General features: G+C 41.6%; 1 protein-coding gene across 9 annotated transcripts in view; it reads left to right on the top strand.

The window, feature by feature from the left end:
• MAGI2 (membrane associated guanylate kinase, WW and PDZ domain containing 2) overlaps positions 1-23,825 on the top strand; it is a 1,490,397-nt gene that overhangs the window by 1,427,651 nt on the left and 38,921 nt on the right. For 7 of the 9 annotated variants that reach the window (XM_054559585.2, XM_054559586.2, XM_063726096.1 and 4 more), the window contains one exon: positions 1,783-1,921. In XM_054559585.2, the coding sequence (XP_054415560.1) occupies positions 1,783-1,921 (139 nt within the window). Of the gene's footprint in view, positions 1-1,782; positions 1,922-14,325; positions 14,415-23,825 lie in introns of all 9 variants that reach the window. The other 2 variants (XM_054559587.2, XM_063726100.1) reach the window with 1 other exon arrangement.

Consider the following 23,825-nt stretch of genomic DNA (forward strand, 5'->3'; position numbering starts at 1 on the left):
GAGAAGTTGAGAAAACAAGGAGTGTAGCGTGACCCCCAGGTTTCTGCTTGGGTGAATAGTGTTGCCATTTACCAGGATTGGGAATTAAGAGGAAGAACCACTTTGGGAGAAAGGTAGTTAGCCCTGTCTACTGCTTCTACTGCTGTTGAGTTAGAGTTGCTGTTGGACAGACAACGAGGTGAAGATGTTTAGTAATCAGCTGGACGTGTGAGTCTGAAGCTCAGAAGAGAGTCTACCCAGGAAGGAACACTTTTTCTATATGTAACTTCATTGGAACTGCTGTTTCACTTTTTCAATTTAATTCTGTGCCATGAGGTTTCTCTTGTGGGAGAGGGCTACTGGGGGAGGGATAATTGGTCCCATTTCTGCCTCTGGCTTAGATACATGGCCTCTGGCAAACTATTCAAGTTATGCCCGTTGCCTCAGAGGAAAGGAGACAATTAAGGAAACCTGAAGAAAGCTACTAGCCCTAAAACAGTTAAGTTAGTTCTGTCTTCTTGGTTTTTCTGTGGAATGTGGAAGTCATACTAGTGAGGTAAACCTCATCCACTGCCCCAAATCCATACTTCTAAAGGCAGCTGAGTATACAAAGGAAGGTCTTTACCTTCATTACAGTGGAACCCTTACCACTTAGAGAATCATCCTTAGGTAGAGATGTCATTTCCTTGCTACAACAAACATGTTCTTCCCCCCGACTTTGGGGGTCTTGTTTTTAGGCTCTCCTGCCATTGTGATGGAAAATTTGTGTTCCTATTCTCAGCCAGCCTGCAGCATCCACACTGATAATGATTAGCTATAGAGAGTTTTTCTACAGTTCTGTTTGCATTACAGAGTTTAGACTGAGATCTGCTTTAAGGGACCTAACTAAAATAGCATTTTTGCAAAGCAACTCATTGTGCTTTTGCTGGTTAATTTGTCTTATGTTACTTGCACGGAGATAAGACATCTTTTAATTCAAGGGTTCCTGACAGTAATGGTACTGTGGGAGTTACATGATGTGCTCATGGTTGAAGCCTCTTTTATTTCAACTATCTATTCACAAACGCCAAAAGGGAATTGCTTATGGAACCCAGGCATTTCTGAAAATTCAGGAGGAATTGGTATTTAACCAGACAGCTTCTGGCAATCAAGTGTGAGCATGGCGAAGATTTAGCCAGGGCATTAGTCATGTGGAGGGAATGGAGAATCTCATTTTTAATTCAAGGGGCTGTGATAGAAAACTCATCATCAAATGTGAATATCAACCAACCACGGTTTACAAAGAAGGCAATATCACTACAGCACCCAGGGAAATTTAAATGATACATACAAAAAATTCTCAGAGAAGCACAAAAACCAATAAATTTATCCAACATGCTGAATTGGATGCTGCACTAAGTTGACAGTTGGCAATAGAATCAATGAAAAGCCCTTAAAATGTTTACTTTTTGATTCAAAGCAAAGATGCCAGGTTATTTTGAATTTTGGTATCAGATATATTCCCTAATTTTTAAAACAATGCTAACTAGTTTACAGTCTCTGTCATAATAAGTAATAAGTAACATAATAAGTAACATATGGCTGCAGTCTTTGTGGTCTGATATTTTCATTTCTGTAAAGGTAAATAAAATTTGATCAGATTCAGGATGCAGCCAGGGATTAGCCTCTTCCAAAAAGCAGCAGGCTGCCACCAAATTGTTCGGATGCTCTCAGGTTATCTAGACGTGCTTTTTTTTTAATCTGTTGACAATGCAACTTGAGTAAAACCATCTTTGGCTGACTTAATTTTTCTTTAATCAACAGGTAGGAGATCAAATCATTGAAATCAATGGGGAAAGCACAAGGGACATGACACATGCCAGAGCAATAGAACTCATCAAATCTGGAGGAAGACGAGTGAGGCTGCTGCTCAAGAGAGGCACGGGACAGGTCCCAGAATATGGTGCGTTTCACCTTTTAATTCACCCTTTTGCTCTTCCTTCTGTGAACCATAAATGCTTATGCTTATTTATAAAACTACATCAGTTCTTTATTTCTACCTAAATATATATTTAGCTATCAATAGGTATATATATATATATATATACATACATACACACACACACACACACACACACACACACACACACACGTATGTTTATGCCCAGGAAATAAATGTGTGTGAACTCTTTCTTTTGCTCCCTCCATTAAGGAATGTTTAAAATATGAAATGTAGGACCTTTCAGGGCATCTCTGAGGTGCGAGGAGATCTAGCACCACTTAAATATTAGAACTGTTACAATTTGACTGATAGTCCACTGTTCATTTGAGTACACAGTAATTTATCAATTATTTCCTAACATTGTTTATGCATCAGACTATCTCAAAGGATTTGTAACTGGGGCCAGAGACAAGCAACATATCTTCAGGGTGTGAAGTTTAAAATGTAAACTTCAGTTCACGCAATGGTTGCATTTCCTTGGCATTTAGGAATTATTCTGAAAATTCACTCCTGTGTTGTGTTTCTGTATGCTTTTGAGGAAGGCTTGAAAGCATGTTTTGATTCAAGGATTTGTCTTCAAACATCTTTAAAGTTGTTGTTTCCCAGCAGCCCATTATAGACACTACTGACAGCATAGCTCTTGAGTGCTCATTACATGAAAAGCACTGAAACCTGAGGTAGTCTTTAAAGATAATCTCAGTGAGTGACAGACAGAAACAGACAGGCATACAGACACATCAGACTAGTGCAGATAATACCTGTTCAGATTAGGAAAACAAGATCTAACTGCTGACCTGAATAATGAGCTCTAAGTTAATTAAGATAAATTGACTCACTTTCATCCTTCTATCACCTACCCAAAAAAAAAAAAAAAAATGATTTCTAGGCTGGGCGCAGTGGCTCACACCTGTAATCCCAGAATTTTGGGAGGCCGAGGCAGGCAGATCACCTGAGGTCAGGAGTTTGAGACCAGCCTGACCAACAAGGAGAAACCCCGTCTCTACTAAAAATACAAAATTAGCCGGGCATGGTGGCACATGCGTATAATCCCAGCTACTCGGGAGGCTGAGGCAGAAGAATTGCTTGAATCCGGGAGGCAGAGGTTGTGGTGAGCTGAGACCACACCATTGCACTCTAGTGTCTGGGCAACAAGAGAGAAACTCTGTCTCAAAAAAAAAAAAAAAAAAAAAAGATTTCTAAAGAGTACTTTTTCATTTCAGATTATTCTTTTTGCATACATGGTCTAAACAATTAATATCTCCTTACTTAGCAGGGCAGATCTATATCCTGAGTTCAAATGAAATATCTAAACTCAAAGGCCTTAAATGCGTTATGTTTCCAGCATCTTGTGCACCCCTCAAAGCCTACAGAGAGAGCTAGCAAGCCTTCACAGTGAGTCAAAAGGCATTCAGAAGTTTCTGCAGGGCTGGCTCTAGGCCCAAGGAAACATTTCATCTGAGATTCCTACCCTTAATGCTTGGATCTAATAAAATATTTTTAAATATATATATTATCAGTAAGCACAGGCATGATCCTGCTAAAATGTACCATCATTAATCCCTTTGTAAAGAATCTGAACTCTTGGAATAGAATAACCTCTTGTACTCTAGAGCATTGACTGATTCAGTAATATCAAAGTGACCTGTGAAATTCTATCACTTCTAAAACATACCACCTTTAATGGTATGCTTCACTCCATGGTGAGACCTGAATATTATCTATACCCAGACATTTTCATAGAGTTAATGTTGTTTTAACACGTTTATCTTTAAAAAGTTAATCTAACCAGCATGACTATCCTGAGCTTTTCATTTTTCTGTAGAATCACTATTGGTCCACACTTTCTCAGCATCCACCACATCAGCTGCTTGTCTGTAGTGAGCAAGTAGAACATACTACTGATCAGCCTATGGCACAACTCAAACTGTAATGAACAAATGTGAAGCCACCTCAAGCTATCATGAAGAAATAAAAACATGTTTTTGAACAAGACAAAAATTCAAGATCATGTCAACATTATTTCATTAATTCTTAACATCACCTAAAAATATATGATTACAGCGAAATTCTCAAATTAACCAGAGTTTTTTAAATATCCAGGCACACCTTTTTTTTTTTTTTTGAAACAAGGTCTCTGTTGCCCAGACTGGAGTGGAGTGGTGTGATCTTGGCTCACTGCAACCTCTGCTAACCAGGCTCAAGCGATTCTTCAGCCTCAGCCTCCCAAGTAGCTGGGACTACAGGTGCAAGTCACCAATGCCCAGCTAATTGTTTTGTATTTTTGTAGAGATGGGGTTTCACCATGTTGCCCAGGATAGTCTTGAACTCCTGGGCTCAGAAAAATCTGCCCATCTCAGCCTTCCAACGTGCTGGGATTACAGGTGTGAGCCACCTCACCCAGCCTGGGCACGCTTTTGAGTGGCCAATCATCAACATTGTTAACTGTAGCAGTATTGCAGAATTTCTTCTAAATATATTCCTCTAAAGTGGAACATTAAATCATACTTGCTAGTAATATTAGCACTTGTCCGCTACTTTTGATATTAAATTGGATGGATTTTGACTGTAAAAACTTTAGAGATGATATCACAAAAGAAAGAACTTAATAGCATAGAACAATCTCCTTTAAGGAAGTAAAACAATAGTCGAACTAGATAAATGTTAGTTCTCTGGCAAAATCTAAGCTGAAACATGCTTGGTTATGTATAAGAAGGCAAGATTAAGGATCATAGCATCTTTGAGGATAATGTCATCAAGTGATATTTCTGGAATTTCATAGTGACTGATGGGTGGGGAGATGGGGCCCAGGAGTCCCCAAGACCACCTGCACATTTAGAGATTTTCTAGGAGGCCTCCTGGGGCACAAAATATAACTGTGCTCACAGCTAAGATTTATTACATCAGCCGGGTGCGGCGGCTCACGCCTGTAATCCCAGCACTTTGGGAGGCTGAGGCGGGCAGATCACGAGGTCAGGAGATCAAGACCATCCTGGCTAACACGGTGAAACCCCGTCTCTACTAAAAATACAAAAAATTAGCCGGGTGTGGTGGCGGGCACCTGTAGTCCCAGCTACTCAGGAGGCTGAGACAGGAGAATGGCATGAACCTGGGAGGTGGAGCTTGCAGTGAGCAGAGACCGTGCCACTGCACTCCAGCCTGAGTGACAGAGCAAGACTCCGTCTCAAAAAAAAAAAAAAAAAGATTACATCAATATAGTGAAAATACACATTGGGCTCACAAGGGAAAAGACACAGGTGGGGTCTGGAGGAATCCACATGCAGGCTTCCATATGCTCTCTCTCTCACACGAGGTGTCACCCAGAACACTCTTTCCACCCAGCAACAAAAATGCAGCAATGTATGTGTGACATTGCTGCTCAGGAAAATTCCCTGGAGACTCAGTGCCCAAGGTTTTCACTAGAGCTGGTGATGCAGGGACCCTCTGCCTAGCACATACCACACTTCCAGACTCCCAGAAGCAAAGCAGGTTTAGCACAAACCACACTGATTGTACAAACAGTTTAGATACAGTGAGACACTCTTATAATTTAGCAAAAGGTTTACATTAGCTTCGGGGATGATTTACCAGTCACATTTCCAGGCACCAGCCAATGGCCAACCTCGAAAGCTGGTCTTTCTAAAGACAGCAGTCTCAGGCCTGCTCTGTTAACCTTTTCTGTGCCAGAAGCAAGCCAGAGAAGTGGCCACATCTATGAACTATACAAGTGACCACTACATACAAGGAGTGCCCACTGCTAGGAACACAACAATTCCTCCAGCATCAAATAGACTATATCATGAAACAGAATTTCTTGTCTTCTTTCACCAACTTTATGCTTTCATTTAAAAAAAGAATTCTTTTTGTCAAGATAAACTAGAGTATATCTTAATAAATTCTTAAGTAGCAGAATTGGGTAACAGCAAAATAATAGCAACAATAACAACAAAAGAAAGTGCTAATGGAAAAGGAAAATTAAATACTTGATTTTAACCAGTAGATATAGCCAAGAATATAATCCTACTTTTTCCTAATGCACCTTAATCACGGGAAAACTGATTTTTTTTAAAACCACTCCCTGTGGAAGGATTTCAACCAGTCCTCCTTTTGATATCCCTATGATTCAAAATTCAGGACAGCTTTGAAGCAAGACCCTTATCTGGACTTCTGGACATGTCAAGAAAAAGCTGATTTCAGTCAAGAGAAATAAAATCTCTCACTCTGAGTTCTTAACTGTGACCGAGAGATAAGCCTAGGTACAATTGAAAAAATACCAAAGGCGATCTGTCAGAGCATTGACTAAACAAAATCAGCATGACTCCAAGTGAGCTGGGGGAAGGAATAAACATGCTGCAAATACGTCATCTCTAATTACCCAAAGACTAAACATCAGGTGACACCTCAGCCAATTCAGAGGTAGAAATCAACAAATGCCACCGCAAAAGTAGTGGCTGCACATAGAGGCTGTGGAGCAGCTGCAAGGGGAGTCAGAAAATGATAAGGGCTTTGAAGGAGGAGTTGCTTTCATAGTTAAGTCCTTGAAAGACAAGCTCAGGAGATAGATACTTCAACTCCACTCCAGTCCTCAGGATAAGAATTTGTTGATTGTAAACTCAGTGGGAAGCGTGAGTTCCCTCCCCTGATACACATCTCAATGCCATACTGAGAAGAGAATCAGAAGATGCATCAAAAGCAGTGCCCTCCTTCACCCTGGTTATTGCTATTCAAATGAAATCCACAAAGGTTAAGAGAAAAGGAAGTATGCATCATGGTTGTAAACTGCGCAGGAATAAATTATACAGATTAGCTGCCTGCCTTGAAATGCAGGCGTCCTTCATTAGCATTCAAAGAGTACAACATGAACATGCACTTGATTTATCAACTGAGCCACAGAGTCAGGGCCAAGGTAAATAGAGGTGCCGCTGGATGAAAAAATTCCCAACATAAGCAGTTCAGACCAAAGTGGAGCCTTTCCCTTGTTAATGTCTGCTATTCAAAGTTAATCAGAATAAAGCAAAATATAACAGAAACATGCTTTTTAGTCTGGGTTGGTGCTCTGGCCTGTTTATTCTCTTAAAAAGCCATGGGGCAGGGCTTTATGAATAGAACACTGAAGAGAGTCCAATTGTAAGTGGGAGTCTCGGTGGTCTTAGGAGGCCAGGCAGGGTTAAAAAGGATGAAGCAGAAATCTCACAATGAAAATGGCCCAGCGACAACTAATGCCACATACCCACACAAAGGGGAAGAAACAGTCAATCAGTGAATTATACTTCTGCCTACGGCTTCATTTTCAAAGCTAATCACATCTTTAATATAACAGGTTTTGGCTTCACTACAAGCACTTGGTAAATGAAATTGTTTATATTTTGTAAGTATAATAAAACTGCACTAATTGGAGAAACAGACAGATCTGAGCTAGTGACTATAGGTAAAGAAATGAATGGATCAAACAGTTGTTTAGTTAAAAGTCTTCCTTTAATCAGTAAGTTAAAATGACTTACAACAATTATATTAGAGCAGCAGGTGAAGCAGTACTGGCCTCTATGTAGACAGCAATAAGTAATGGTCATTTGATTATTCTTCTTTAAGAATATATATTGCCAGCCAGGTAGGGTGGCTCACACCTCTAATCCTAACACTTTGGGAGGCCAAGGCAGGAGGACTGCTTGAGCCCAGGAGTTCAACAGAAGAGGCAACATAGGGAGACCTTGTCTCTACAAAAAAATTAGCCAAGCGTGGTAGCATACTCCTGTGGTCCCAGCTACTCAGGAGGATCACTTAAGCACAGGAAGTTGAGAATGCAATGTGCCATGGTCATGCCACTGCACACCAGCCTGGGCGACAGAGCAAGACCCCATCTCAAAAGAAAGAAAAAATATTGCCAAGTAAATATTATAAGTATGGCATTATAATCTTTCTTGCTATTATCTGCTGAGCACATCCTTTCTTCCCTCTAATGATACAAAAATAAACTCCAGACAATATATTCCTACCAAGTACTCTATATGGAACAAATCCTGTGATTAATATTATTAGTTGATATAATTAATATTTCCTCAACTAAACCAGATTTACTGAACACCTGCTATGTGCAGGATGCTTTGCAGGCACTGAAGGTAAAATATAGTCCTGGTCCTCAGTGAGCTGATACTAATAATGAAGAAATGTGTTTTTAGCAGAGTAGTGACTCATAAAAATTTCTCAAAGGATCTGCTTTCATGAAAAACATTTAAATGGGTTTTATTATTTGTAGAATTTAACAAGTACTTCTGGAGTGTTAAGAATCCTTGAGGAGCACTTGGCTTCTTCAGTTTGTTAAGGATTTCCTTTATAATATTTGTACTAATAATTAGTACTTTTTCTGAAGAAAGAACTTGCTGAGTGGGGGTAAATCTCTACTGAGACCTTGTCTGAATTATTCTAAATTCTAATTTAATGAGCCAAAACTTCATCTATCAAATTCACTCTTCCCCTCCTGTGGCCGTCAGCCACTTCTGGGAGCCTGGACATGTTACCTCACACCCTGGGTCTGCCTTGGTGTGCTGATGTTCCCCCTCAATAACAGACAAAGGAGGGTCACCTTTGCCCTAACCTCTTCCTCAGAGACCACGTTGATGGAAGCTTTAAGTGGCACCATAGCCTTGGCACTAATTCACCTGCATTTTTAATAGGGCAAAAGGTGGCTTGCTGCAATAATAAATTCTGAAATTTAATTTCAGCTTCTGACATTCATGGTTGAGCGTATCTTCCTTTTCCATGAGAGGTTCCACAAATCACTCAAGAACACCTTCCACCGTGTAATAGAAAATGATAAAGCACCTAGGGAAGGGGACAGAATGTCTGGCAGAACCTTGGGTTACATCATACAGAGAACAGCGTTCTTCCTAGCTGAAAGGCTCAGGATGCTCTCTGTAGCATGTAGGCAACCCCAGGAAATCCACTAACCATAAAACCTGCAGTAAATAAGTTCTTGCTTCATGGAGCCAGAGACAGGGGCTTTCTTTTTTTTCTGGCAGGGGGGACAGGGTCTGGCTCTGTAGTCCAGGCTGGAGTACAATGGCATAATCTCAGCTCACTGCAGACTCCACCTCCCAGGTTCAAGCGATCCTCCTGCTTCAGCCTCCTGAGTAGCTGGGACTACAGGTAGGCACCACTACGCCCAGCTAATTTTTTGTATTTTTAGTAGAGACCGGGTTTCACCACATTGGCTAGGCTGGTCTCAAACTCCTGACCTCAGGTGATCTGCCCTCCTTAGCCTCCCAAAGTGCTGGGATTACAGGCATGAGCCACCAGCCCCGGCCAGGGGCTTTCTTAAAGAACACAACCCTGAATTCTTTTTCCCTGATGCTCAGCCAAAACCTCATTTGTTATTGTAAGTGATTTTAGGATGAGGATGAAATCACATTTCTTCCCATTGTTTTATTGAAAATCATGGACTATAATGATATTTCTTCTTTTTTACATATCCTTACATGATTTGCAACAAGCATTTTTCTTTTTAAGGATATATTGTGCCCTGCTCACAACCTGCAAGTCCTAACTTGTTAGGTATTTAAGACTCTGATAAAAATATATTAGACCAGACCGGGTACAGGGGCTCATGCCTGTAATCCTAGCACTTTGGGAGGCCGAGGTGACTGGATCACCTGAGATCAGGAATTCTAAACTAGCCTGGCCAACATGGTGAAACCCCATCTCTACTAAAAATACAAAAATCAGCCAGGTGTGGTTGCACGTGCCTGAAATCAGCCGGGTGTGGTGGCATGTGCCTGTGATCCTAGCTACTCAGGAGGCTGAGGCAGGAGAATTAGTTTGAACCCAGGAGGCAGAGGTTTCAGTGAGCCAAGATCGTGCCATTGCACTCCAGCCTGGGTGACAGAGCGAGACTCCGTCTAAAAAAAAAAAAAATATATATATATATATATATATATATATAGTGACCAAGAAATCTACCAAGAAGAACCTGTTTAGCTCTTAAGGTCCAGCCTTCCTCAATTCCCAAACACTTAAGCTGTGGAGAAGATGAGTGAATAAAGAGGTATTTTTCCCAAACTTCATCAAGAAGAGCACCCATGTACATCTTGGAAAAACTAAAGGTTCCAGCTCCTCCAGTAACCCATCATGGAGAGTCATATTTTAGGATCTAATAGGAACATTCCCTTCCTTGCCCCAACACAAAGTTGAGCTCTCCCACGAGAGGGCTGCTTTCCCTAAGAGTCCAGGAGAAAAGGCAGCTGTCTTAGTGGAAACATTGCTGAATACTGTAAGAACTATGGGGCAGACCTTAAAGAAGTCACCAATTCAAGAAAATTTTTCTTACACAACGGGGGATTGTGGGGTGAGGAGTTGAGATTGAGGATCAAGGGACAAGATCAAATATGGAAACTAAGAAAATCCTAAAATGCAGAAGAGGAGAAAAATTAACACTTCTTTAAGAGGAATCAGAAGCCTCTCTCTCTCTCTCTCTCTCTCCCCCCTCTCCTCTCTCTTTTCCTCTCTATCTCTTTCAATCTCTCTCTCACACACACACACACATACACATATATACACACACACACACAGTCTTAGAGAAATGATTCAGCCTTTTAAATACACAGATGCCTGCATTCCCTCTCGCTCTCCACATACCCTCTGGAGATTCTGACTGAGTCAGTTCAGTCCAGGACTCTATATTTTTTAAATATTAATACCATTCCAGGGATTTCGGGGAATATCATATCCTGGGGATTGCCGGACGTATCTGCTCTAGCTCTATGATAAAGGCCAGGCCTGCTGAAGTTTCTACTTGTTGCCCTCTTTCTGTCCATGGCCTCCCACTATTTGAGTGTGCCCCACCCCTTCAGCCTTTGCCCATCAAGTCTGAATTGCTCTCCATTCTATGACTTGTCAGCCCTTGCAACTTAGAGAAAGGAAACTAGATTTTCCTCCCATTGTCTTCCCATTTTCCATATCATGCCTTTTTGACAATCTGAGCTCTCCTCATTATGGAGAGTCTGGCCCTGTGGTTCACAACATGAGAACGTTGATTCCAGAAAAGGCTTCGAACCTCTCAGCTGGACCCATTAAGAAGTTGGTGCTACATGCCAAAGCTGTTTTCTCCAGTCTCATTTTCTCTTGTCTTGAAATAGAGACATTACAGAAAAGATGTTGATCTTAAGGAGTTTAACAACAAAGCCCGGCTGCTCAAAGTAAAGTCCAGTATCTTAAGACAAATTCCAGGGTGAGTCCCACCAACTGCCATAACCAGCAAGGGTCCAGTCTCCAAGGCATCACTTCAGCCAGGCCCATGCCTACTGTCCTGTCCTGGTTTCCCCTAGTAAAATAACTCGAGCTTTAATTTTTGTACTAAAGTACTCTAAACCCCTCATTTCCAGTGGAAGAAACAGTGAGTCCGTAAGGCCAGCTTTTTTTAAGACTTGATTTTTTAGAGCACTTTTAGGTTCACAGCAAATTTGAGAGAAAGGCACAGAGATTTCCCGTATACTCCCTGCCCCCATTCATGCATAGCCACCCCCATGATCAGCACCCCCACCACAGTGTGCGTTTGTTACAACTGACGAACCTACACTGACACATTTTTATCACTCAGAGTCCACAGTTGACACTAGGGTTCAGTCTTAGTGTTGTAAATCAGGGGTCCCCAACCCCTGGGCTGCAGATCGTGACTGGCCCGTGGTCTGTTAGGAACTGGGCCACATAGCAGGAGGTGAGCAATGGGTAAGGGAGCATTACTGCCTGAGCTCCACCTCCTGTCAGATCAGCGGCAGCATTAGATTCTCATAGGGGCGCAAACCCTACTGCAAATGGCACATGCGAGGGATCTAGTTTGCCTGCTCCTTATGAGAATGTAATGCCTGATGCTCTGAGGATCTGAGGTGGAACAGTTTCATCCTGAAACCATCCCCCTACCCCCACCTGGTCTGTGGAAAAATTGTCTTCCATAAAACTAGTCCCTGGTGCCAAAAATGTTGGAGACCACTGTTGCACATTCTATGGGTGTAGACAAATGTCTAATGACATGTGTCCACCATTGTAGTATCATACAGAATAGTGTCACTGCCCTAAAAACCCTCTGTGCTCCATCTATTCATCCATTCCCTCCACACCCACCCCTGGCAACCAACAACCTTCCTATTGTCTCTGTATTTTTTACCGTAAGTCCAGATTTTTGTTATTCACAAACTGCCTACAACCTTGCTCAAAGTTAGCATTGCCCCAATGTCCTGTTCTGATAAAAAACTCCCCATATTTAACTATAGACCTTCAATCAGGATCAGAAATAAAGTCATATAATGCCTTACTCCAGGCTTTAATTGTATGCTCTAACTACAACAAAATCCCTTAACTTAAGAATCACACATTCATCAATGTGCTGTTTGGATTCAAGATTTTTTTTAATAGAACAACAAATACACACTTAGCCCAGACTAAATAGCTGTTAACTATAAAGTGGCTCAGACATTTGCTTTCAAAATAACCTGCTTTTAAAGTTCTGTAGCAAGGTCTCTGGTCGGTTCAGCATGCACTCTTCAAGAGTGACCCTGGCCTTATTGGGATCCTGGGTTTTAGGATTGGACACATATACTCATAATGTATGCATTAATATGCCTAGCACAGTATGCAACTGTCGGTTTCTCACATTTCACTGCAGTTTCTACTCCAGCCTTCACAGCAATTTATTTCCACCATGCTCTGGGCCCTTTTATTTGACCTTCTGGGCATGAGGTCTCCTAGCACATGTATCTTCCAAGCCCAGTAAAGGCCATGTTTAAAACCAAATGAGAGCCTTCTCTGTGTGACACTGAAACAGCTTGATCATTTTCGCACAAAATTACTTGCATCTTGGCAGGGCTAAGTGGTAAACTCAATTAATAAATCCTGAAATTTAATTTCTACTTCTGACATTTATTGTTAAGCATGTGCTTCCTTACCCTCCAGAGGTTCTACTTTCCATTTAACCTCGAGGTGTTAGGGCTCCGCCTATACTCTCCCTTTCCTCAAACACACCATGCTATGAAAAACACCTCATGTGGCAAAACCCAAAATTGATGTGGAGTGCAATTCCATTCTGCACATTGAAGCCGTATATACACAGCACCACGTGTGGAGCAAGTTGGGCATGTGGACGGGGAGAATCAGTGTTTGCTGGCAAAGAGGAAATCAGGCCTCAACACATCCAAGCTGCATGGATTAAGTTCTTCTGATCACATTAACCTCACAATGAGCACATCCCCCCTTATCTCACCCTGAGCAGAGCTGAGAGAACATAGGCAGTGCAGGAAGCAGTTGTTGCCTCTTCTAGGGGCCTGTCTCTTGGAAATTACTAATCTAGATATTCCAGAATTTCTAGTACTCATCTTTCTGTAGGTAAAGAACTGTAGTCCATGATCTGAGCTAGATTCAGACCAAGACCACCACAAAGAAGTTGGTTTCAAAGCACAACCCACAGCAGGTGAGTACAGTGGAACAGAACAGGCAAGACACTGCTGCATTTTTTTTTCAGCTTTATTTTCTTCCAGAAAGCAATTATATCCAGCAAGTCAACTATGAATTTTTTTTTTTCAAGACAGAGTCTCACTCTGATGCCCAGGCTGGAGTGCAGTGGTGCTATGTCGGCTCACTGCAACCTCTGCCTCCCGGGTTCGAGTGATTCTCTTGCCTCAGCCTTCTAAGTAGATGGGACTACAGGCGCACACCAACCTGCCCAGCTAATTTTTATATTTTTAGCAGAGATGGGGTTTCACCATGTTGGCCAGGCTGGTCTTGAACTCCTGACCTCAAATGTTCTGCCCACCTCAGCCTCCCAGAGTGCTAGGATTACAGGCCTGAGCCACCGTGCCTGACCATGAACTATGAATTTAATACGCAAAGTTTTAATGGTAAGGGGAACTATATGAATTTATGAGATTATTAGAGAAAATATAAATATAAACATGGGGACACTATGTATTTATTTTTATAATCCTTTTAAAATTTAGAAATGATTACTGTGACTGATTCTCAAATGACAGTTGATATCCCTAAAACATCTCATTATTATGAGAAAAGCCTACAATAATTTACATATTACCATTTCTAATTTTATTAATATTTTTGCCTCCATTAAAGCACCTCAGGATGCCCTCAATATTTTGAGAAAAGTCTATTTTTGAAATACACATATAGCTCAGTCTTTCACTAATTTCACTTGCTGCATGCTTGATAGGGTTAGCTTTACTTAAAGTCTTTATTCTTACTGCCTAGATAATTTTTATTCGACTGCTCTAAACATACTAAGCAATCTTGATTCTAACAGTAATAATATATCTTTGTTACTGGTTCTGTTAATTCTAATGATTGGTCCTAGGCTGTTCCTCCCCTTCCTTTAGGAATGGTACCTTCCAGTCTCTCCATGTGCATGAAAAGTGACAAGCATGGGTCCCCATATTTCTACTTATTGGGCCACCCTAAAGACACGGTTTGTAAAATCTGCATGAATATTATCTTTCTCTAATGAGCCTTGGTTTTGCATATGTTTTTAACTGATGTATAATGCTTTCTCTTTCATAGTAGCTTGTCTAATTATTTCTAGAGTTCTGGAATATATGTATAGCTGAGACCTTATAAGTGATAAGGATAAGATTTGCAGATTCATGAAAATTTGAGATGCACCGCATTCTAGCAGGGGCCAGCCTAGAATGACCCCAGCAGGAAGGAAGCAGGTAGAGAACAGCAGAGCAGCACTGGCCGCGTTCCACCCCACACATTTCAGAGCATCCTCCCTGGGATTCAGTGCAAGTCACTAAATTTGTTTCCTCTCAGCCAAAGTATAGACAGCTGTAACCTAAGCTATCCTTTTTGTGTCCGATAGAAAGAGAGCCACAGTTGCCAGACCTTCTAGCCCTAGAAACTCCAAACTCCACCTGGCATCATGGGTATCTCCCAGCCTGCTCTGTGGCAGTTATCCAATCAGGACAAGATCCTGTCACCTTCCTTCCTCCATACTCAGTGATGCACCAAGTTTAAAGAAAAAAAAATTTTAAGGGCCCAATTGTGACTATTTTTTTAAAGTAGTCATAACTTTACATCGAGTTAGTATTCGCTACTGTTTCAAAAGGAATATTCTCAAGTGTCGGCTATATTTTAGCCTTGGTAAAAAATCTCAAGGAAAGAAAATGTAACCCATAATTTTCTTAAAAATCAGAATGTAGATGATAGCCTTGCAACCATGGTTCAAGCAACTTTTTACCCCTGAAATACATCCCTAAAGCAGCCCACATTTCACTGTCACGTTCTGCGGTAGCATGTAGCTACTGCCGCAATTTAACTGGACTGGGATTTTATATGTCATTTTGGCTTTTTAGCAGAAACTGTACTCATGCTCAGTCTCCATGGTTAGCCATATAAGTATAAATCAAACTGACACACTTCTCAATTCTGGTTTGATTCTATCCCATTAACACTGTCACAGCCATGGCTAAGCATCTCTCCACCAAATTCTTTTAAACTGGCTCTCTGAATTTTTTCTGAAACATATTTTCCAATTTTTAATGACCCTGCTAATTACCATCCAGGACTGGCTAGAATTTAACATAAAAGACAACATTATTCATTAAGTAAATTATTTAATTGGCTTACTACTAAACATTTTCTTATCAAAAAGTTTTTGCTTATATAAATTTAGGTAGATACACACACACACACACACACACACACACACACACACACACAAAACCATCACAGTCATTCCTTGAAGCTATCTACAAAAACAAATTTTAAATGTATAATTTCTCCAAAGTATGTCTCTCAAAAGGTAACTTGCTGACCAGGGGAAAACTACGTACCTAAGTTAGGGCATAAAGGAGAAAGTTGCAATGTGCTAGAAAAGGGATAAAGCCATGGAATACTTATTGGGGAAATCTAGTCCAATGACTATAGGTTAAGGAGGGATAGATTTCTGTTTCTGACAAAAGAAAGGTCTATGCTTGCCATATAATTTACTTTAACTAGTCTGTAATCCATGGGGATGAGGAGGCCTGAGTCAATTCACTAGAGTCATTAACTTTAAAAAAAAAAGAGAGAGAGGGCTCTTTGTGGTTTCAGTTCAGTTCCATAAGCACCTGTCAAGCACCACCTGTGACCCCAGGCCTGTTGCTCATTGCTAGAGATATAAAGATTAATAAAAAAGGCTCTGCCGTGTCCATTCATAAGCTAGGATGGAAGACAGGGAGATAATTACGTAATGGGGCAAGATAAATAGTATCAGCAAAGGGTGATAAGAACCCAAAGCAGGCAGTAAACTAATCTGCTTAGCAGAATTGTAGAAAATTCTACCCAAGTGGTAAAATTTTAGCTGGGCATTGCTTTCACCAGAGTGGAAAAAAGATAAGGCTGTTTGTTTCCAAGCAGACGAAATGGTTCAAGCAAAGTCAGGGAGATGTGTTCAGAACAGCTATAACATAGGCTAAATGGCAAAGGGGGATAGCCAAAATGAAAGAGGAGCCCTTTAAAAAATTCTGGCTGGGCATGGTGGCTCACAGCTGTAATCCCAACATTTCGGGAGGCCAAGGCAGGAGGATTGCTTGAGGCCAAAAGATTGAGGCTAGCCTGGGCAACATAGCAAGACCCTATCTATACAAAAAAATAAACAATTAGCCAGGTGTGTGAGCACATGACTGTAGTCCCATCTACTTGGGAAACTGAGGCAAGAGGCTTTCTTGAGTCCAGGAGTTTGAGGCTGCAATGAGCTATGATTGCACCACTTCACTCCAGCCTGGGTGACAGAGTGACATCCTGTCTCAAAAGAAAAGAAAAGAAAAAAATACCTTCTATCCCAAGCAAAGGAATCTGAGGTTTATATAATCAGATGTCACCAAAAGAAATTTTTTAATGGGAGGGTAAAAACATCTGTATTTGGAAATATACCTCAGTGGTATTTAAGATGGGCTTTATAGAAAAATGCAGGCAGTTAAAATGTTATTGCAGAAGTTGAGGCAAATGACGTGAGGGCTGAAATTAAGAAAGTGGTGATGGAAATAGCACATTGGGGTTGGATATTGGGGATATTTCAGTCATTTCATTGATGAAAATAAAAAAGGTTGGTGAATAATGAATGTGAAGGATGGGATCAAGGAGGAGGACTGTGGCCCAGGGCTGGGTGGAAAATGATGTCAGGAAGCTAACAGGAAACATGAGTGAAGGGCCAAGCTTAGGCAGAAGGATGACGAGGGGAGTTTTGGACTTATTGAGCTTCAGAGGCCTGAGAGACACTTAAGTGAGGAAGCCCAGAAACAGGGCACTTGGATGAGGCACTCAGGAGCTGGAGCCAGAGCATTTGGGGAGTCCTGGAGAGGATTTGGAGCCATAAGTGGGGCTGAGCTCTCCCAGAGAGCACCCACTGTGTACAGAGAGAGGAGTGTCAGATGACAAAGCCACACTGGACAGGGAAGTCAGAGAAGTTGGTGAAGAAAATCAGGAGAGGGCAATCTGAGAGACAGGAAGAGAACCAGAGAGAAAAGCAATTTGGAAGCCAGAGAGGGGCTTCAAAAATAATTACCCATTTTCTAGATGAAAAAGTGGTTGCACCGCCCAGAGATAGGCTGGGAAGCAAGTTAGAAAAGGAAGGAGAATGGAGAGGATTGGTGCAATGCCAGGCACATAGCACTCAAGACATGATGGCTTTGTGTGGATTGTGGGTGGGAAGTGGCCTTCGCCTGCTACTCCGTGGACCTCTCCATATGCCCTCCCCATGTTCTGAGCCACTCCAGGAACCCACCCAGTGTGGACACCCACCTCGGATAACTAGAGCTCCTACTTAGCTCCAGCCATGGGGGCCCAGGCCCTGTTGTTTCTGCTTTCTTTTTTCAGAGGGCAGAGGTGGTCAGAGTGCAAAGATGAGTAAGATACCATCTCTACACTAAAGTAACTCTCTATATGGGGAATGGTTAAGGAAAATGGGGTGCTTGTAGTTTACCAAAAAATAGAAAAACAAAAATCGCACTCTTGTTGAAATCATTTCTTGGGTTCCTTTCCCGGCTGATGTATAAGGTATTCTGGAAACAGGCATGCTCTGCCCAATTTCTCTTTTCCCATGGCATACTGCATCTTAAAATCTGAATTTTATCAAGACTCCAATGACGAAGTCCCCTCAAAGATCTCTAGTTTCACTATGATAACAAAATCTAATGATGGATTCAACCCGTCAGCCCCTTAGGACTCCCTGTAAAAACTAACACTGTTGGTCAGTGTATTCGCTGGATTTTCTCTTACCTGTTCAATTGCTCCTCTGGGGTCTTCAACTCTCTTTCCACCCATAACAGCCCTCCCCACCCTTTCCTTCAGGATCTCTCTTGCTCTCATGGTTCCACCTGTCCCACTGTGCAGAGGACTCTTGTGTCTGTTTGCCACCCCTGCCTTCATTTCACAGCTTCATCCCAAGACTTCAAACTGCCTGCTAGACAATTCTACCCAGACACCCTGCATTTACGCATTGAAAATTGTGTTCATGACCTTCCCTCCCAAAATATTCCTCCTCTTGAATCACCTATTAATTAAGGGACCATCAACCCTCTTGGTTGGCTCAAAACTGCCTTGGCTGGCTTTCCCACTCGTGTGTGTGTGTGTGTGTGTGTGTGTGTGTGTGTATACATCCAGTCCCCAGGTGTGAGCATACTTCTTTCATTTCCCACATCAGCCTCTCCTCCATTCCTATTGTCATTCTGTCCCAGTTCAGGCCCACTCCCCCGGATTAGACAGCCTTTACCTGTTTGCCCTACTGCTATACTGCTATGGTATATCTTCCCTGTTCATTGATGCCACAATTGTCCTAAAGGATTGCCCCACTCAAAATCTTTTCCATCTAAAAAAAAAAAAAAGAAAACCTTTTTTTTTTTGAGACAGTCTTGCTCTTTCACCCAGGCTAGAGTGCAGTGGCACAATCTCGGCTCAGGTGAATCTCTGCCTTCTGGGTTCAAGCAATTCTCACCTCAGCCTCCCAGGTAGCTAGAATTACAGGCATATGCCACCGCCCCCAGCTACTTTTTGTATTTTTAATAGAGACAGGGTTTCACCATGTTGGCCAGGCTGGTCTTGAACACCTGGCCTCAAGTGATCTGCCTGCCTTGGCCCCCCCATAGTGCTGGGATTACAGATGTGAGCCGCTGCGCCCAGCAAAAAACCTTTAAGTGCATCCCCAAGCCATCCATGATTTGGCCCCATCCTGCTATTCACTCTGATCTCCTATCTCACACAATACTCCTTTACATAGGTGTGTTCCAGTTACACGGGAACACTTGTCATTGCCCTGCATCCCCACCTTCAGGGTTGGGCACATGCTGTTTTCTTGGCTTAGTAAACCTTTTCCCCAAATCTTGTCCTCCTTCAAGACCCAGGTCCAAAGCTTGCCTCCTCCATGAATCCTTTCCCAAGTCCGGCAATCAGAAGGGATCTCTCAGTCCTCTGAAGTCTCATAGCCCTCATGCTTCTCTCCTGTTCTCTCTCACTCTCTGCTTTGCAGCATAGTTATCAGTGTCCACATACTTCCTCCCCTTTGTGGTATTCAAACTCCTTGAAGCCAGGAGCCTAGGTTCTTTGTACAGTGCTTAGCAGATTGAGGACAACAAGAAAGACTGAATAAATAAGTGAATGGATGAACAAACATCTTGCAGTATCACGAGGTCATCATTCTGACAGCAAATTTCAATGCAGGTTTTTATTTAGATGGTTGTAGAAGCCGCAAGATTGATGGCCCAAATTTTCACCAACACTCTCAACCTAATCTAAAGGGTGGGGGTTCCCTTTTGTTTTGTTTTTTAAATAATTTCCTGCCTATCCACTTATTCTCATGTAATGTATCTCTTTGTGTTAATTGTTGAGTGGAGGAAAACTGGCTAATTGAATGTTCCAGGTAGTTGCTTCTGGTTCATCTAAGTTTTATTGTTACTACAAAGTGTTTTTCTCAAATTGTAATTGTGACCTATGTTGGCAGCACAAACTGTAGTCTAATATGCCAATGCTGCTGGGCTACAGAAATGCCATGTCTAGCACGGTCTGTAGCCAGGACCTGTGGAATGAGAGCTAATGTTAGGTCTGTCTGAATGAGACTCTGTGCCTGCCTTTCTGTTGTGGAAAAGGGGCTGCTACGAAAATTCTCTAAGCTCCCTTCTAGTCTCCTGGGTCTATACCAAGTTTAACCAAATTTGCCTCTTATATGTCAGCCATTGTTTGATGCTGTAGGGACTCCAGAAAAAAAAAAAAAAAAAAAAAAATATATATATATATATATATATATATATATATATATATATATGGCATTGTTCCTCCCTCGAGGAGCTCTCCATCTCACTAAAGAGCTGAAAATACTTACTTAGAATAAGAGAGTACAAACCAGAATAAGAGAGTTTGAGGCAAGTAGCAGAAATAATGACCAGAATAGTCAGACAGGGCTCCTTGGAGGAAGGTAGTCTTGAGATACCCTTAAGGAGCCAGTGGATTTTGGATGGGCAGAGAGGAGAGCAAAGGGCTCTACAACTTGAAATGAATGTAGGATATTGTCAGAGATGATTTTGAAGCTAACACGCAAATGATATATCTAGAGCATAGGTTCCTACCAAAAGGCAAAGTCACAAAAGCATTGAATGATTGGAAGAAGCAGATATCTAGAAACTAATAACAATGAGAAGGCACAGAAAGTTCTCCAGCATCACATTGACACTGCCAAAGAAGTGCTTTATGGGTGGTGGCAAACATTTCTGGAAAGGGTTTTTAATCCTGGGTACCCATTATCATCACCTGTGGATTTGGATTTGAAAAATACCCACAGAGGCTCCTCCCCAGACCAATTCAACCAGAATGGGGTGGGAAAGACTGGCAGGCAGAGGTGGGCTTCTGCTGTTGTTAACATGCCCCAGGTCAATATGATGAGCAGCCAGAGCTAAGAACCAGTGGACTAGAGGTAGATCAGATAAGCTATTAAGATAACCTAGGAGATGCAGGGATGGGGTAATGAGAAACTAAAAACAGAAGTAAGATGCAGGTGAGTTGTCAATACCAAGAGCCTTAAAAGAAGAATCAATAAAACCTGCTGAATGATGGTATAAAGGGACTAAGAATTAAGAAGGACTCAAAAAGTATCCCCACGTTAGAAACTAAGTATTTGAGAAAACAGCAGAGCCATCATCAGGGAAAAAGACATAGGAAAATTCTAAAGTGATGCTCTTAACTAGCTGTGCAGCCTTTCAAGAATTACCTAATTACCTAATTTCTAATTACCAAGGTCTACTCATCCATAAAATAATACGGTTCAGTTATATGTTGCCTTAGTTCCTTTTTAATGCTTACATGGAGAGTACTATGAATGAATTAATCTGAGGGTATAAAAAAACATGTGGCCAGGAGTGGTAGCTCACGCCTGTAACCCCAGCACTTTGGGATTACAATTAGCCGGGTGTGGTGGCACGCGCCTGTAGTCCCAGCTACCCAGGAGGCTGAGGCAAGAGAATCGCTTGAACCCAGGAGGCGGAGGTTGCAGTGAGCCGAGATCACACCATTGCACACCAGCCTGGGCGACAGAGCGAAACTCCGTCTCAAAAAAAAAAAATTTTTAAGATGTACGTGAACATTCAAATAGTGATTCACAACAAGCAACTGCATCATAGTTGTGGCTTCAGCAGTTAAAACCAAAAGAGCAGATGGAGTCCCCAGGGAAGGGCACGGAAAAGTGGGGGGAGGGAGGCTGGCAAAGGAGAGCAAGAACACAGACATTCCCTCATTGCCAGCTCCAGGCTCTGTGTCACCTTCCTGCTACTTTGTGACACATGAGCAGTGACACAGAGGCTACTTTCCCTCATAACCCCAACTTTAATGTATAGACACAATCATTGTACTATGACCACTTGGAGGTGCTTTCATACACTGGGTTTTTCTGATGAAAGATTGTTTGATGTTAGCATAGTACCTTCAAAAAAAGGACTTGGGTCTTTTTGCTATTCCTTATGAAAATTCACTACCACAGAAAAAGCAACTAGCAGGAATACTTAATGTCTCTTTTTATATTCAAGATGTTTCTCATCCATGTATATATATATACACACACATATATATAAAATGCCAGAGGGGAGAAAAATTATCTCTTCTAAGTAAAATACATCTGTTCAGTTGGCCTTTTCCATTATAGCCATCAATAGCTTATTACCCCTGGGCATACGGCAGTCAATATCTTTAGCTTGTTTTCAAAGTAAAATATCAGGCAATGCCCAGGCAAAAAAAAATCTCACTGCTTACTCACCATGTAAGTGAAATGTTGCTTGCCTTTCAGTGGTCAAATACAGTGAAACCATGTCCCAATCTCTCTACATCCAAAGCTCCAAGGCATGTAAAAGCTCTAGCTAGAAACCCCAAGTTGTGCTATGGTTGTGAAAGACATAAATACACAAATGGGCAAAAAGCATAAGAAAAGATGTTTGATATCACCAATTATCAGGGAAATGCAAATCAAAATCACAATGAGATATCACCTCACACCAGTGGATGGCAACTATTTAAAAAAAACACACACGCCTGTAATCCCAGCACTTTGGGAGGCTGAGGCGGGTGAATCACCTGAGGTCAGGAATTCAAGACCAGCCTGGCCAACATGGTGAAACCCCTTCTTTGCTAAAATTACAAAAAATTAGCCAGGCATGGTGGAGGGCACCTGTAATCCCAGCTACCCGGGAGGCTGAGGCAGGAGAATCACTTAAACCCAGAAGGCAGAGGTTGTAGCGAGCGGAGATTGCACTATTGCACTCCAGCCTGGGCAACAAGAGCAAAACTCCATCTCAAAAATAAAAATAAAAATACATAGAAAATAACAAGTGTTGGCAAGGATGTGAAGAAATTAGAACTCTTGTGTTCTAAACAGAACACAAGTTTGTGGGATTGCAAGTGTGGCCATTATGGAAATGGTATGGAGGTTCTTCAAAAAATTAAATATAGAATTACCATATAATCCAACAATCCCACTTTTGGAGATTTTATATATATATATAAAATTTATATATATAGACACACTCATAAAAATATTTATACATATAAAATATATAGGATCTCAAGGAGATATTTGCACATTCTTGTTCATTGCAGCAGCATTCACAATATTTATAATAACCAAAAGGTGGAGCAACCTCAATGTCCATCAACATATGAATGGATAAAGAAAATGTGGGAGGGATATGTGTGTGTGTCAGTGTATGTGTACACCTACATATAATGGAATTTCTTTTTTCTTCAACTTTTAAGTTCAGGGTCCATGTGCAGGATGTGCAGGTTTGTTACACAGGTAAACATGTGCCGTGGTGGTTTGCTGCACAGATCACCCCATCACCTAGGTATTAAGCCCAGCATCCCTTAGCTGTTCTTCCTGATGCTCTCCTTCCCCCAAGCCCCGACAGGCCCCAGTGTGTGTTGTTCCCCCCTCAATCTGTCCATGTGTTCTCATCACTCAGCTCCCATTTATAGTGAGAAGATACAGTGTTTGGTTTTCTGTAACCTGTGTTAGTTTCCTGAAGATAATGGCTTCCAGCTCCAACCATGTTTCTGCAAAGGACATGATCTTGTTCCTTTTTATGGCTACATAGTATTCCATGGTGTATATGTACCACATTTTCTTTATCCAGTCTATCATTGATGGGCATTTAGGCTGATTCCATGTCTTTGGTATTGTAAATAGCGCTGCAGTAAACATATGCATCCATATATCTTTATAATAGAATGATTTATATTCCTTTGGGTATATACCCAGTAATGGGATTGCTGGGTCAAATGGTATTACAATGGAATATTATTTAGCCTTAAAAAAGAAGGAAATCCTGTCATCTGCTACAACATGGATGAACCTTGAGGACATTAGGGG

The sequence above is a fragment of the Pongo abelii genome, chromosome 6, assembly GCF_028885655.2.
Source record: "Pongo abelii isolate AG06213 chromosome 6, NHGRI_mPonAbe1-v2.0_pri, whole genome shotgun sequence".
In the NCBI taxonomy this organism is placed as follows: domain Eukaryota; kingdom Metazoa; phylum Chordata; class Mammalia; order Primates; family Hominidae; genus Pongo; species Pongo abelii.